This window comes from Nomascus leucogenys, chromosome 16 (genome assembly GCF_006542625.1).
Source record: "Nomascus leucogenys isolate Asia chromosome 16, Asia_NLE_v1, whole genome shotgun sequence".
NCBI lineage: Eukaryota > Metazoa > Chordata > Mammalia > Primates > Hylobatidae > Nomascus > Nomascus leucogenys.
Window position 1 is genome coordinate 64547805 of NC_044396.1, and position 16666 is coordinate 64564470.

The window sequence follows — 16666 nt, forward strand, 5'->3', positions numbered from 1 at the left end:
CCTAGCATTTTGGGAGGCTGAGGCAGGTGGATCATTGGAGGTCAGGAGTTTGAGACCAGCCTGGCCAACATGACAAAACCCTGTCTCTACTAAAAATACAAAAAATTAGCCAGGCATGATGGTGGATGCCTGTAATCCCAGCTACTTAAGAGGCTGAGGCAGAAGAATTGCTTGAGCCTAGAAGACAGAGGTTCCAGCCTGGGCGACAGGGCAAGTCACTGAAAAAAAAAACAAAAAAGAAGAAAAGAAAAGAAAAAAGAAAAGGGAATGGGATATTTTCTCCCTGTCTAGTGTGGTATAGGATTTTCAAACTAGGTATGCATATAATTTATTTGTTGGTGGAAGAAGGTGAGAGAAGCTCACAGTCTTCTTACCATAGTAGAGCTAAAACGATTAATCATGAGTCAGCCAAATACTTTTCCTTTATAAACACCCAAGAGTTTCTGGGCTTCCATGACACCATTAATCATAGAAGCAGGTATTAGTTCAGTATCTTTAATCTATTTTTTTTAATATTGGTGACAGCTGTACATTGTAGTAAATACTGTAAGTTGTCTTCTCAATATCTCCCTTCTTCCTTGCTAACAACTCTGATTTTGTTCCCAGCTATAATCTAACTATATCCAGCAGTGAATCCTGATGGTCTAAAGTTAAACCAATTATTTAGTCTTCCGCATACTGAACATTCCAGGCTGCTTTGCTGGAAAATTAAGGCAGAACCACATGGCCCAGTTTAGGATAGAGACATAAGAGAGTATCTTACAGGGATTCCCAAAAAAGATTTTGTATTTCTGATAAAAGGAGTATATGTGGTTGGCACTACCCATTTTTTCCTTTCTTCATGCCTTAAACATGCCCATAGTTACAGTAGCCAACTTGTGACCATGTCACCACAAACATGAAAATAAAAAGTGAACCCTCTAGGCATGCCACAGCAGAAAGACAGGAGCAAAATCCTTGTTGATCTTGTTAAGTAGTTGAATTAAGATCTACCTACTTTCTCACTCTTCACTTCTTATATGAACAAAATAAACCCTGATTGTTTAGGCCATGGTAAGGTTTTCCATTACTTAAAGCCAAAAGCAACATTTAAGTCACTGTGTCTACCAGGTCATTTGCTATACTTAGCAATTATATAATGAATGGACCAATAAGATAATTGAAATAAAATGCACTTTAAAGGTCTGTTCTAACATACTTTTTTCATTTTATCTCAGCCAAATGCAATTTTATCTACCCAAAACTGAAATTAATCAAACAATGGCAAGTGTTGCTAACTCAATAAAATAGATAGTGGAATAGAGGGTGACTATCATTAAATAGGGCAGGTATCATTTGATAGGATGGCCAAAAAATGCCTGCTTGTTCTCCCACTAGAAATTGTGAGAAGCATCAAGATATGTGGGATTAATCTGAATTAGATTATTTTCCTTGAATGTTCTTCCTAATCTCTGTGTCTTTCTTCATTCTTTTCTCTTTGCCTGTAATGCTTCCCACCATTTTTTTTCTGTGAACCACCAACCCGACCTTTAATATGGCCTCCTTTATGAAGTCTTACCTGATCCTCCCTAGACAAACGTTCTCGCTCCTGTTCTGATTCTCTCAATGTGAGTACTGTGACCTCCTCTGCAATACCTATGATTCTTTCAGTTAGATGTTTCAGAAACGAAACTGGAATCATTGTAAGGGAAATATACCACAGAATGGACAGGGTTAGAGTTGGCCTTAGGAATAACTGGATATGAGGATTTAAACACGAAATCCTGGTCTTTCCCATTTTCCCTGTTTGAACCACTGATGCACATTCTATCATGTTCAGGAGTTGAATAATTACTGCTTCCAAGAATTTTGTGAATATTTAAAATATGTGGCTTAGTAGAACCGTTTTACTATCATGAAAGCATTTTATAAAGTTCATATTCGGATGACATCTTAATTCATCAAGAATATGTAAAAAGATGCAATTGAACTAAATGGACTAAAGATGCTATGAAGGAAAATAGCCTGTTGAAGAACGATGCACATATGTTTGCAAACAAGTATAACCACAATGCAATGTGATAACTGTTATATTAGTTGCATATATAAACTACCATAAAAGAAACATTGAAATATCTGTTAATTCCAGCTGAGAGAATTAGGATAAACATTCATGAATAAATATTTGAGATGGATCTTGAAGGTCAATTGTTATCCAAAGTCAGTAGGACATGCACAAAATAGAAAGTAGCCTGGGCACAAGTGTATGGTTGGAAAACAAATAGTATATACTTGGAGGATGGAAACAAATTTCTTTTAAATATAGGAAATCTGTGGTTAACTATTTAGATAGTTGAAGATATGCAGAAGAATTGCCACTATAAAAATAAGAAGTAATACTTAGGAACAAATACACTTAAAAACAGATGCATCACTATTTCTAAAGCCCTTTCTGAGAGAATACAGCTTAGAACCCAGCTGTTGGTTCACAAAATTGTCTACTGATACCCAAAGATACCTTGGAAGTAAGCTATAAACATTTTGGTTACAGATATGATACTGAAATTTTTAGTTTTATTTCTAAGACTAAAAAATATTTATAAATGTATGTTTTCCCTTTTTAAGAATGACAGCTTTATACTCTCTTCCCACTTCTATAGTTTCCAATCTTCATAAACAAACATTTCCTTTAATGGACAATTATTAATTTTTATTTTATTTTATTTTATTTTATTTTATTTTATTTATTTTGAGACGGAGTTTTGCTCTCGTTGCCCAGGCTGTAGTGCAATGGCGTGATCTCGGCTCACTGCAACCTCTCCCTCCCAGGTTCAAGTGATTCTCCTGCCTCACCCTCCCTAGTAGTTGGGATTACAGGCATGTGCCACCACGCCCGGCTAATTTTATATTTTTAGTAGAGATGGAGTTTCTCCATGTTGGTCAGGCTGGTCTCGAACTCTCGACCTCCGGTGATCTGCCTGCCTCGGCCTCCCAAAGTGCTGGGATTACAGGCTTGAGCCAGCGAGCCCAGCCAATTAATTGTTAATTAAGAAAAGAAATGTGACTTCAAATATTTGCTAATTAAAATATCTATTTTTTAAAATTCTACAGTTCACACTAATGACAATAAAATCAATGATCTTACTCATTCCAGACACCTGAGCACCCCATATAATTTCAAATATAGGTATGCCCTACAATGGCCACTATTTTGCATCAATAATCTCAAGCTATATAGATACTATGTATCAAAACAAAAAAATCCAGGTTTCCTCTTTGAAACCCATAAATATTTGAGACAAGCAGAAATGCAGGCCGGGCATGGTGGCTAACTCCTGTAATCCCAGCACTTTGCGAGGCCTAGGCAGGAGGATCACCTGAGGTTGGGGGTTCGACACCAGACTGGCCAACATGGTGAAACACCATCTCTACTAAAAATACAAAAATTAGCCAGGCATGGTGGCGGGTGCCTGTAATCCCAGCTACTAGGGAGACTGAAGCAGGAGAATTGCTTGAACCTGGGAGGGAGAGGTTGCAGTGAGCAGAGATCACTCCATTGCACTCGGCCTGGGCAACAAGAGTGAAACTCTGTCTCAAAAAAAAAAAAAAAAAAAAAAGAAAATACAAGAAATGCAAAATGATGCAGAACAAAAACCATTATGTAAACATTGTGTCAGTCATTTCAATATTACTTTAAAATCATCAGTGGCCCTGTTAGAAAACAGAGAAAGAGAAAGAGGACAGCAGATTAAAAAAAAAAAAAATGTTTGCTCATGTGAGCAGGTCACACCAATTATATTTGAGCAATAGTACTCAATATCATTACTTTTAGTCCATCACATAACAATACTTGTAAACACAATTTGTCTGGACTATTATTTTTCATTAGGAAGACTCATAAGAAATCACATTGTACACACAGTTCTGAGAATTTAAAAATATGTATTCAGCGTTCATTTTGTTAATTTATGTTTAGTTAATGTTAGTGATGTAACAATTTTAACAGGTAGAAAGAAAAGTACTGAAATAAATAGATAATCTCCCAGTATTATGGACAAAAATGTTTTCATACAATGAGTCATTGTATTCTCTTGTCTACTATTTCTTATACCATTAAGATAGACTCTTTACACAAATTATAATTTGATTCAAATTCCCTTTAAGATCCCATATGATTATCTTTGATACTGTAACCTTTTTAACTTCTTAGTTTCTATAATAATTTCCATTCATCTGACTTCTTTTGAAAATTTATAGGAGTCAGTAGATTTTGTCAAGCATTCTAGCAATAAAGATTTCTGAGTATTGCTACTTATTTTACTATGCAACATTAATGAGTACTCTGACCTTCCAAGAATCAATTTGATCTGATAGATTGTAAATTTATTAAATACATAGGAAGTAACACCTGTTTTACTTGCACTTTATTAGCAAAGAATCCTGAACAGAGTAGAAAATCAAGAAATATACTATTTGAATAGAATTTATTTTTCATTGGTGTAATTAGTCTGTTTCTTATATTATGGTACTAGTAAAACACATCCATTTAATTCATGTAACAATTGATGTAACCCACCTACCCCTGGTTCTTAGTGTTTGAACTTCAACTTATTTAAATAGTCAAAATAGCTGACTTTAATATAATGAGAGAATAGATCTGAGAGAAAGTATGTGTTATAAAACAAGTCAACACAAAAGCAGAACAAACTAAAAGCTTTAGTTACTCTTTGGTGTGAAATGACCTGAAGCCTTTTAGTTATCATTTATAACTGACCAATAATAATCATTGCATCTTTGCAGTTCAAGATGGGAGTTCAAACATTGGATATGTATTTCTTAAATACTGGATGAGGAGAATCCTGCTACTTAAAAATACCTAAGTAAATAAACCCAAAGTCAAAAATTACTTAACCTCTGTAAAACAAACTGAGTTGTTTCAACTGTAAAATGGCAATAGCTAAAATACTTGTAACTTACTGGGCTGTTGTTAAGGTCAAATAAAATTATATATGTAGAAAGGAGCTGTAAATTAATAATCAAATGTTGGATATCATTTCAATTTGAGCAATGTAATTATTAAATATACATGCAGTACCCCAGTGTTTGACCATTTTACTCTTCTAAAATACTTACTTGTGTACACAAGTTGAAAGCCTTCATCTGTCCCTTCAGAATCGGAATTAAATTCTAGCCAGAGCTGATTTGAAGTACTACTAAGTGTCAGTCCGCGCATAGATGCACCAGTAAAAGCACCTAGTAGATGAGTCGTTTTATCTTTTCCATCATAAATCTGCAAAATATATTTATAATTAAAATGTAAATGTGTCAATAATAATTCAGGGCATATATTTATATCTATGAAAGAGAGAGAGGTGTACTTTTTCTAAATCAGATCAGCACATTACCTAAGGGCAACTAAATATATTGGTTTCTATGAACACAAGGTTAAGGAAGTTAGAATTCACACGTATAATTTTAAAATTCCAAGCTTAGTGTACATTAAGTAATACTTGAATCAGGTGATATAGCTTCTGTTCTTATTATTTTAAAAATGCTTTTTCTGGGAGACAATTTAAAATTAAGAATACCTACCTAAAGACTGGTTTCTAAAGTTGGTTACTTGGTTAGTTGGCTGTTTCTCTGCAACTTTCTCAAGGAGATCAAACATTTGCTTTTCCAACAACATGACTAATATAAAATATATTTGTGTCTGGTGCAATTGTAACTTTTCCACGTTCTTTAACTTGTCTCATATTTGACATTTTTAAAATATTAAGTTAAAGGATGTCTAAATGCTTTTAGAAACTAATTTAATAGAGCAAAAATATACGAAAATGAAACTGATAAGTTCTCACACATCATTCTCATTTTTCTGAAAGTATAACTGCTTATTGCACTCTAATTTGTTTTTCTCTTATCATTATAGACATCTCTTCAGGTCAGTAATACAGATTCTTCTGTTTGAGAGATGTATGGTGACTCCATCATAACTTGCTCTACCATTCCCGTATTAATGAACTCAAGTTTTTGCCACTACTAGTAATGCTTATATAAACACCCTTTTGTGTGTAACCTCATGTTTTTTGGTACTTGTACGTCAGTAAAAAAGTTCTAGAAATATGGAATATCTAGAAATATGGGATATGAAATATGGGACATGTTTATATATTTCTAGATAGTTTCCTAAAAAGTGTGTAGTAATTAAATCCAGGGTTTACCAACAATGCGTATTACCATTCCTTTTCCTGTAAGGCATGCATTCTCAACATAATCATTATGACCCCCAAGGGTGTAAAAATTGGTTCTTGGGAGCAATAATATTTTAGGTGTTACAACGATTTGTGGTTCCCCAAAGATCAACTCTCCCTGACAGACTTTATTCCATACTATTTTGTTTCATGAAGTTTCATGGGCTTCTTAGGTGAACAATAATACCAAGAAAAAGTGGAGAATACTGCTTGAAGTTACTGGTCTCTTAGTTCAGATTGTCTTACTTACTCATGGCCGGGTGTTAGAGTAAAAATTATGTTGTTAGATTCTACATCTAGGGATCTTGCCATAGCATAAATGTTCCTCCATAATCACATTGATGTCACCTAAGAGATGATTTTTCAGGTGGTAAACAATAGAATGTTTTCTTATTATTATATTAATCTGAATAATATATTTTTTTCTTATACTAGATTGTTGTTTTTAATCTGATGATTTATTTAGAATGTTTTAATATGATTTATAAATAAAAACTTGTGAATAACCTTTCTTTCAAAGTATCTTTATTATAATTTAATGTTAAGGTTATGCCAATTTTTTTTCCAGGGCCCCTAAATGTTCTCTTCTAACCACATTACCCTAAACATTTCCTACACAGAAATTCTAAGTCTCCACTGACAAGGCCTTTCTTGCACGCTCCATTTGCAGTTGATGGAATGTATAGACTCATGTGTACCCTCTAGGCTTCTACAGTTAGTTTACTTGTTCTTTACAGCAGAGAGAGAAGGTAGAAATAAGAGAAAGTGAGGAATCGAGAGTCTTAAGTTCAAGGTGACATGGTCATTGAATTCCTAACAGCAAACATTACTTGGTCTCTCTCTTTTTATGAACTCTGTCAAGTTTTTAAAAAATGTACATTCACTCTTGAGAGTATTTGGATAATAGAGGGCTGCATATGCAAATTTCCTAATATTATAAGGGAGTATCTTGAATCCCTGGAGAAATCTAATTTATCATGCAAATAAGTTTCTGTTTTAGTTATCAGCAAGAATTTATCTGTCTTCAAGAAAACCAAACCAAATGTTGAGGTTGGTAGCTCAGGCATGCATGATTTTTGTTTGATTACATAACATTCAACTTTTCATTTCTTAAGAATAGTAGTCATTGGAGATAATTCAGAGGTAAGAAAACCTTGCTTGTGGCAAAAGATAACTTGTATGTCTGTGAGTTTGAAATGTTCAATATTCTCAGAAGTATGTTTTTGAATACATTTATTTTATGATTCCATATTACATAGTATATAAATTCTGTGTTTAGAGCTACACATTCACAATCAAATCATTTAACCACTAGATCCAGTGGATCTTATTTGTGGTAATATTATCAAGGTATCCCCAAATAATATTTTCCTTGTGTTCCCCTTAACTTCTCACCAACATATAATTGCTATGAAAAATATAAATATAAATAAAATATAAGCAATTGTTTCTTGGATAAAACTACTTCTCTAGTTATGTGTGGATACATTGTAAGAACTTTCAGTTTGCCAAAAATAGCTAAAGAAAGGGAGAATATAAATGGAACAAGTAATTAATGTAACTGGGGAAATAAAAATTGGTTGTTGAAATTTGTTTTTAGTTTCTTTAAAAAGTCTTTCCTAATTTTTAAAAAATCTTCAGGAGTAATGAAAAGCAAAAATTAATGATAGTAGAAACTATTACTTTATACATATAAATTTTTCCTATATATAACAATGTAAAAACTAACAAAATAAGTCAACATTTAGTTATTTAGTTCTAAGCCTGTGTTAGGTGCTATAACTAAAATTTAAAAAATAACATAGTAAGACATCATTCTTAACCTGAAGATCAAAAACAAATTAACACAAAATTGACTGTATATTAGATTAGAAGCATACAGCATACATTTTTTTCCTTTTTTTTTTTGACAGGGTCTCTGTCGCCCATGCTGAAGTGCAGTAGTGTGATTATGGTTCACTGCAGCCTCAACTTCCCCCAGTTCAGGTGACCCTCCCACCTCAGCCTCCCAAGTAGCTTGCACTACAGGCACGCCCCACCAAGCCTGGCTAATTTTTGTATTTTTTATAGAGATGGGGTTTTGCCATGCTGCCCAGGCTGGCCTTGAACTCCTGGACTAAAACTGTCTCCACACCTTGGCCTCCCAAAGTGCTGGTATTACAGGCATGAGCCACTGCACCAGGCAGCATATATATATATTTTATTTTTTTTAAAAAAAGAAAAGCTTTTTGTAGACATATTTTTTAAAAAATAATCATTTAAAGAAAGGGCATGATAAAAGAGCTAGTACTTTCAGGAAAGAAAAATTATTTTAAGTTCAGCTGGGTGAATATAATGCAGCACCAAAATCTGCTAACTACAATTTATTTAACATTGTTGAGTCAAAAGGTAGAAAACAAATACTGTTGAAGCTCCACTATAATCATCAAAATAAAATGAAACGGGATCATTCAACTATGAAATTTTGGAAGCATACATAAAATTGCTTAATCAACATGAAAGGCAAGTGTTAATTAGGCAACCTTTAAAAAGAGAAGAGTTTTATAGTAATGATCAAGTCAATGCTATTTAAATCATAAATAAAATCCTTCAAACGTAGTCAAATATATGAAAACATAAAGGCAACAAAGGGACAAAGCAGTGTAACCAAAGATAAATTACTTTTAAAGTAGTCATGAATACAAGCATACTAATTAGAAAACAAAACAAATAAAATATGTCGTTTGTTCAAAAGTAAATATACAGTACCGAGTGATTACATTGGGTCTGACTAGAGCCATAGGACTTTTATTTGAGACTCTTACTGCTCATATTTCTATTCTAATTAAAATCAAGACCTTTAAGTGTGTTTTTGTTTATTTAAGCGTAATCTCCCTTTTCTTTTTGTTTAATGTATACTATTATTATTAAGTTGACTTAAGGATTAATATCATGAAAGGCATTGATGGCTTTTATAATGTCAATGAAATTCTTTGATGAGACTCTAATTTGTTAAGAGGTTGCAATTGTCTGATTATTTACACCAGAACAAACTAAAACTTAACATTGCCAAAACTTTTTATAATAAATCTGGGCCTGAAATTAGCTATGGTGTACAGACTCTCCTAATCCAGTAGGTTGAACCGTATTATAACGAACTACTTATCAACACTCAAAACTCTTGCTGTTGTGAATGATGTGATAAATATATAAATAGAAGGCATATTCTAACTCATTTATCTAATGAATTAGCAATTAAGGTGTTAACCTCAATCCAAGAGCAGAAAGTAAATATAAAAGTAAAATGTGAAGACAGAAATTACACATGAACATATGTATAATCATATAAATCTCCAAATTATTCCTCCTCTTGGATCCTAGCATTTTTACTTTTGGTCATTTGTTTTATAGGTTGATTTGGAAATTAAATACATTTTCTAAAAAGGTGAATTAGATGTCAAGTTTGCATATAAAATAAAGAACAATTTTTATAATGGTCAATCAAAAAAGGCTCCATTCTAAAACTTTCAATATTCTCTCCAAAGATAGTATAAAACAGAGTAGAGAACTTTTGTTTGCATTCAATTATTTAGGTTTCTAAAATAGCTACATAATGTATTCTCAATTATATGAGCTAGTATGTTTTAGTGAAGGAGAAGGGGCACAACGAAGGACCAGCTTTCCAGGGGCATTCGGTTTTTTGTTACATAATAGAGCTGAACTTCCAACTCTACATTAAAGTTCTGCAGCTTATTACAAATCATTTTATTTTCCTGATCCTTAATGGAAGAGGATGAAGGGTTTTATGAGGCCTAACATAGCAGTCTATACAAATTGGCACTTTGAGAGTGCTTTTGAGGGGAGAGTTAATACAGAATTCTAATGAACAGCAAGCAGAATTGGCAGACGTGTGCTGGACTTATAAGATCTGGTGTGCTGGAAAATGTTTAACAACCAACTCTCAAACAAACAACAACAAAAAAAAACTGGTAAATGTGTATACTTGTACATAAGGTTTTTAAAATAACATTTATCGTAATAAAGAGATATTGACAAACTTTTTCTAAGAAAGGTTAGATAATAAAATTTTAGGCTTTGGGAGGCATACCATTTCTGTCACAACTACTCAGTCCTGACATTGTGGCACAGGAGCGGCCATAGACAATATGCAAATGAATGGACATGGGCTTCTCCCAATAAAATTTTACTTACAGAAACAAGTGTCAGGCCCAATTTGGCTCACACATTGTTGTTTTCCAATCCCTGATTTTAGGGAGGTGTCAAGCAATGTACCAATAGTAATAAAATATACAATATTCATGACTGTACATTTCATATAACTAATTGATTTTTACAGAATGCTTTTATTGTTTTTGCCAGACTTTTGTGTATGCAATTTATGATTGCAACTGACAAACAAGAGTATTTCCTAAATAAATATTGCTTGATTGTTTTTAATGTTAACAAATAAAAGGAAATTGAAAAATCAAAAACAGGGTTATGTCAAAACTTCATTAGTTTGTAAATGGTGTGAGCAACTAATTTGGTTAATTGAATAATAATTTTCAAATACTGAAAAAAATATTTCTTCAGTATATAGTGCTACTCATAATGTAATGGCCACAGACACAACCCATTTCCACTTAAATCTATGTAATAAGCAAACAACAAGTTAAGCCATGTTTTGTAGCATTGGCCAATTTCTACAGTGTAAATACTCCCACTGGCCGACATCAAGTTATCATTTAATGTGAATGTGATGTCACTGAATGTAGAGTTGGTCAGAGACCACAGTGTGGCGTGGTATTTCTACCATGGGGATACAATATACAAAAATAACCTCAAAAGCACAGAAAATAGTAGTACAATAATTAGAAAATTAAAAAATCATATTTATTGCTCATATTTTTAATATAATTTAAGTTAATTTAATTGTAGTTTAATTACGATCTAATTGTAATATAACTTAATTTTTGATACTGGTTATGTTCAACAATCAGCTCTCAAAATTACTGAAAATTTAACAATAGGCTCTCACAAGTGCTACTCCCAAAGACTCACACATAGGAAAGAAACTTAAAAATAATGCACTTTAGAAAACAACAGGTTAATAACCTTATCATATCTCTACAAGAATGTTATTATTCAAGTCCTTTGAGTATCTAATTTTTCATAAATGTGACATCATTCCTCCTAACCTTTTCTCTCCCAGTTTCAAAAGCAATTTTGAGTTACTTTACTGGCTTTTCTCCAAAATCATCCAGAGTCTACATTTTGCATAAGAAATAAGTCTTTACACTACACAATGCTAACCATGGTAAAAAGATTGCCTTGAATTTTGGAATAGAATACATTTTTTTCCAAAGAATAAAGGAATGCCCCGCTACATTCCTTTATTCTGAACATTGTCCTTAGTTTTTATTTGAAAATAACAATAAACACAGCAACAATGAAAACAGAAAATAGTATTTCTCATTGGTATTCAATTTTCATTCTACTAGGCTGACAATGGGAGCTATTTGATGCTAATTGCATAGAGCCTACATATAATAAATCCCTCTTATTAATGTTAATTGAAAGAATTAATTAGATTACATATTTACAAGTGAGGGTGAGGAAAGAAGTTCAGTATTTCTGCCATATCCTATGCCACTTTGAAAAAAATAAAATAATCAGACCCCAAGCAAACTAGAGAAACATTCCCTAGATGAGTTAAGTAGAGAACAAATTAGTTAAGTTCTGATTTGGGTTTCTTAGACAGGACCTTGCATCTTACCATTTTGGGGGAGGAATAATAGAATACCAATAATTAGACAGTAGAGGGAACATGTACCTGGCTTTCTATCTGGAGCCCAGAAAGGTGGCAAACATGCTTGCAGAAAAGAGGTAGGATCAGATAAGCAAGATGAATAAGATCTGGAAATTCAGAAATCTGACATATAACATTGTACCTATACTCAACAACAATGTATCCTACACTTAAAAATCTGTTGAGAGAGTATATCTCATGGTAAGTGCTTTTACCACAATAAAGTTTACCCAAAAGAAAAAAAAAGCAGGTATGTGGGGTTGGTCAGGCAATTGAGCCTGATCCAGCCACATGGAATTCCGGTGTAACTCAGTGTCATATACAGAGCAATTGAAAAATTCTTCTTATGAGCAGAGCAGAATATACTACAGAGAGCTGGTAGATGCAAAGAGGTTTTGCAGTTGGGATAACTAGAATCCAGCAGTGGATGCCCAATTGTACTGCTGACTTCAGACCAAGTAGCAAATGAGAGAGCTCAGCAGCTGCTGCCACAAACAGATAATGCCCTAGGACAAAATGCACTTTTCATTTTTGACAACTTGAAGTCTTGATGCCAAAATATGTGCAGACGTTGAATTGGCAAATACAGAATTGACTGATTTTATCCTGAATTGACCTAGATTAATTTTCCCACTGCCCAGCAAAAAAGGTTGTTGAAAATAAAAATTAGGTCACTTATACAAAAATCTTTTGCTACATTTCTTGCAAATTTTGATCCAGACTCTGAAATGTATTCCTACTACATGAATATTCACTGAACACTTGCAGTGGCAGACACTGTGCTGAGTGCTTTATAAACATCATTTAATTTAAAAACATTATCTAATTTAGTCATTACAGCAATCCTGAATGTAAGTTTTTATTATTATCAAAATGTTTCAGGTGAGGAAGGTGAGATTTAGAAATCTTCAGTAATTTTTTCAATAATTATGTGACTATTAAGTGACAGGTTTGAGATTTGAACCTAGGTTTACCTGACCCTAAAGCCCATTCTTAATGGTGTGTAGAAAATAATACGAAGCATAATATGTTTTCAAAGGTTAGAATAAATTTGTGCAATGTTGATTGAGTGGGCATGTTTATCTAATAATATATCACCAAATATAACCCTGAATTTTATAAGATATATTTGGACAAAATAGCATGGCAATGGGGGAAATATTTAGAAGTTTAACTATGCTGTGTAAAAATATATTCATTTTTCTTAGATTAGAAACAATAACAATTGAACTTAATTAGAAAGGAAATATGTTTCTCTTGCTTTACATAGAAAGTAGCTGAAATTATATAGTAAAATTTGTCCTTTCTAGAAGAAAAAAATATTTATTGAGCATTTACTATATGACAAGCATTGTTCCTAGATGCTGGAGTTAAAGTGGAGTTAAATAGATCCCTCTGTCTTATAGCATGTGTTCTATTGGAGAAGACAAAAATTAAAGGAATTAACTATGAATGCATACTATTTCAGGTTGTAGATCAGTGCTATGAAGAAGAATAAATCAGATTAATAATATGGAAAGAGATGATGGAGGTGAGTTTACCAGTTTATAGGAGGGTCCATTGAAGACTCTAATCATATGACATTTGAGTAGAGACCTGAAGGAAATGAGGGACACAGCCATGTGGTTATGCTGAGGAAGAATGTGCAAGCAGAAGAAATAGCCTGAGCAAAGGGCTTGGTGTTACAGCATGTGATATTGTTTGAATGCTTATGCCTTCCAAATCTCATGTTAAAATGTGATCCCACTGTTGGAATTGGGGCCTGGTGGAATGTGATGGCATCATGGGGGCAGAACTTTTGTGAATGGTTTAGCACAATCCCATTGATAATAAGTGAGTTCTCTCTCAGTTAGTTCACGTGAGATCTGCTGGTTTAAAAGTGTGGAACCTGTTGTCCCTTTGCTCTCTTGCTCCCTTTCTCACCATGTAATACACCAGTTTCTCCCTTCACCTTCTGCCACGATTGCGAGCTTCCTGAGGCTGTCATCAGAAGTCCAGCTGATGCTGGTGCCATGTTTGTAGAGCCTGCAGAACTGGCTCTTTTCCTTATAAATTACACAGCTTCGGGTATTTCTTTATAGTAATGTTAAAAAAAAAAAGGGGGGAGGCCTAATATAGCATGTTTGGTATATTTGAGAAACTGCAGGGAGGCCATTATGCCTGGAGTGGAGTGAGCGAGAGGAAGAGTGGCAGGAGAAAATGTCGGGCACAGTAAAATTACGCCAAATCATAGGGCCATCTAAGCCATGGTTAGGGCTTTAGATTTTACTTATAATGAGATGAGAAACAAAAAAAGGTTTAGAGCCGAAGCATAACATGAAAGATGGTCACTTTTGTTGTTGATTTGGAAACAGCCTATAGAGTATGCTATGGTCTCAATATTTGTGTCCCCCCTAAATTCGTATGTTAAAATCCTAACTCTCAAGGTGATGGTATTAGGAGGTGGGGCCTTTGGGAGGCTAACTGGTCGTGAGGGCAGAGTTCATAAATGGAATAAGTGCCCTTGTAAAAGATACCCCAAAAAGCTTATTCATCCCTTTCACCATGGAGTTCACAATATGAAAATGACTCTTTGAGGAAGGTGGCCATCATCAGACACAATCTGTTAGTGCCTTAGTCTTGAACTTACCAGCCTTCAGAACTTCAAAAAATAAATTTATGTCGTTTATAAACCACCTAGTCTATATTATTCTGTTATAACAGCTCACATGATCTAAGATGGTGGAAATAGAGTGATCAGTTAGAAACAATGTCAGTTATCCAAGTAAGAGATAATAATTTAGACCAAGGTAATTTACAAAGGTGAGAAATTATTGGTTCCAGAACTTTGAAGAAAAGAACCATAGAATTTGCTGAGGAACAATATACAAAGTGTGAAAGAAACAAGGAAGCAAGAATGAACTCTACTTCGTCCTTGAGTAACTAGTTTCTATCTACTGAAATAGAGAAAAATGAGGAGAGAGAAGATGTGTGTTTTGGACTGGTGAACTTTGAAATTCCCATTAGTCATTCAAGTGGAAATAGTGAGAGATCATGTAGATAGAAACTGGATTTTATCAGAGGTCAGAGCAGATTTGGCACTGGTTGTGCTGTTCTATCAATGTACTTTAAGGCATATATGTTTCAAAGATTTTTTTTAATGTGAACATTAAAGGATTTTTTATAAACAAAATACAGTTCATATATCTTTTTATATTCCTTAAAGCTGCAGTGTCAAGTGAAATCCAAACCTACCTGTGGTGTGTCATTAAAATTTTCCAAAAATAAGTAAGTAGCATGCAAGAAAATTGTCACTTAACCCAATTACTATTCCTGTATATAAACATTAATAGCAGAAGGCATTTAAAGTTTGAGTTTCCTATACATTAATGGATAGATGGGTATGTATTTGTTCTATCACCATTATAAAAACACATAATTAGCCAAGGTTGTTCACAGTGAACAGGTTAAAATACGCATTAAGTAAGCAAATTGAAAAGAAAAGATATATTCCTAAATGATCATTTTGTACCAGTTTTGTTCAATTCAGAATGGATGCAGTGAAATTTCCTTTCCACTTTAAGTAAGAATCACCACGGGAATTTTTATTTCATTTATTATTAGTATTATTATTATTGTCTTTTCATGGCTAGAAAATGTTCTGTTTGCCTAAATAGGATTTTCTCAGATGCTATTAAAATTATTTATCCACCTTTGACAAATGACACAAACGAACAAAAAAGTTTTACAAAAAAAAGTTTCAATCTGGTATCAAGTTAATGACTCAAAATTATTTAGTGATATTGAGATCAATTTTTATTATTTAGAGTAACAGTCTGCTACCTTGGAAGCACTACAATAAAATATTTTGATGTATAAACTTTCTTCATTTTAACACTAGAGCCGAAGAAGGATATAATCATAATTACCACATTGATAGTCATCAGATAATCTGGAGAGCTTTATAAAAATCCAAATTCCCACATGTAGATGAACTGAATCAGAAAACCTGGGAGGGGTGCCAGTAATCAAAACTTAAAAAAAAAATCTAGAGGAGTCATATGATGGCTTATACTTGGAACTCACTAGTGTAAACTCTACTGGTATGGTTTTAAATAACTAAAGTTGTTTATAGAAAGAAAGGAGGAGAGAAGAAAAAAGACAGCAGATGAGTGAGCAAGTGAGTGCCATCCTGGACACTGAACTCTCGGAGACAAAAGTTGTACACGAATGTTTGCATGGAAATAGATGTAGATACACTCATATATTATTGTTGTTATTTTTGTTTTGGTCAAAATCCAATATAGTTATGTCATATAGTAAACGAAACCAGAAAAAATTTCTCCTCCTAAACTTGATTCTCATATAAGGATTACAAGAGGGTGTCATTACAAAAAATGTAATCAATGCTACCACATAAAAGAAAAAGCAATGATTTTAAATTCTCTCAGTCAAGGGGCAGCAGGTTTTATAATGGGCTATTTGTTTTTATTCCTTATTATATGCTAGTTTAAATATAGGAATATAACTGACTCCACTATGTTCGATATTGTAAAGTACTGGAGATGGGGATTAACTTTCATGGATTAGTTTTCATTTAGGGAAATAACTTTCCACCCTAAGATGACTTTGGGCTCCACAATTTTTGAGAATTAATCATATGTCTTTTTGA

At 33.4% G+C, this 16666-nt stretch overlaps 1 protein-coding gene across 2 annotated transcripts in view; it reads right to left on the reverse strand.

Moving 5' to 3' along the window:
- The window catches only part of CSMD3 (CUB and Sushi multiple domains 3), a 1213340-nt gene that overhangs the window by 353905 nt on the left and 842769 nt on the right, over positions 1–16666 (reverse strand). For both annotated transcript variants that reach the window (XM_030795533.1, XM_003256134.3), the window contains one exon: positions 5113–5269. In XM_030795533.1, the coding sequence (XP_030651393.1) occupies positions 5113–5269 (157 nt within the window). The remainder of the gene's footprint in view (positions 1–5112; positions 5270–16666) is intronic.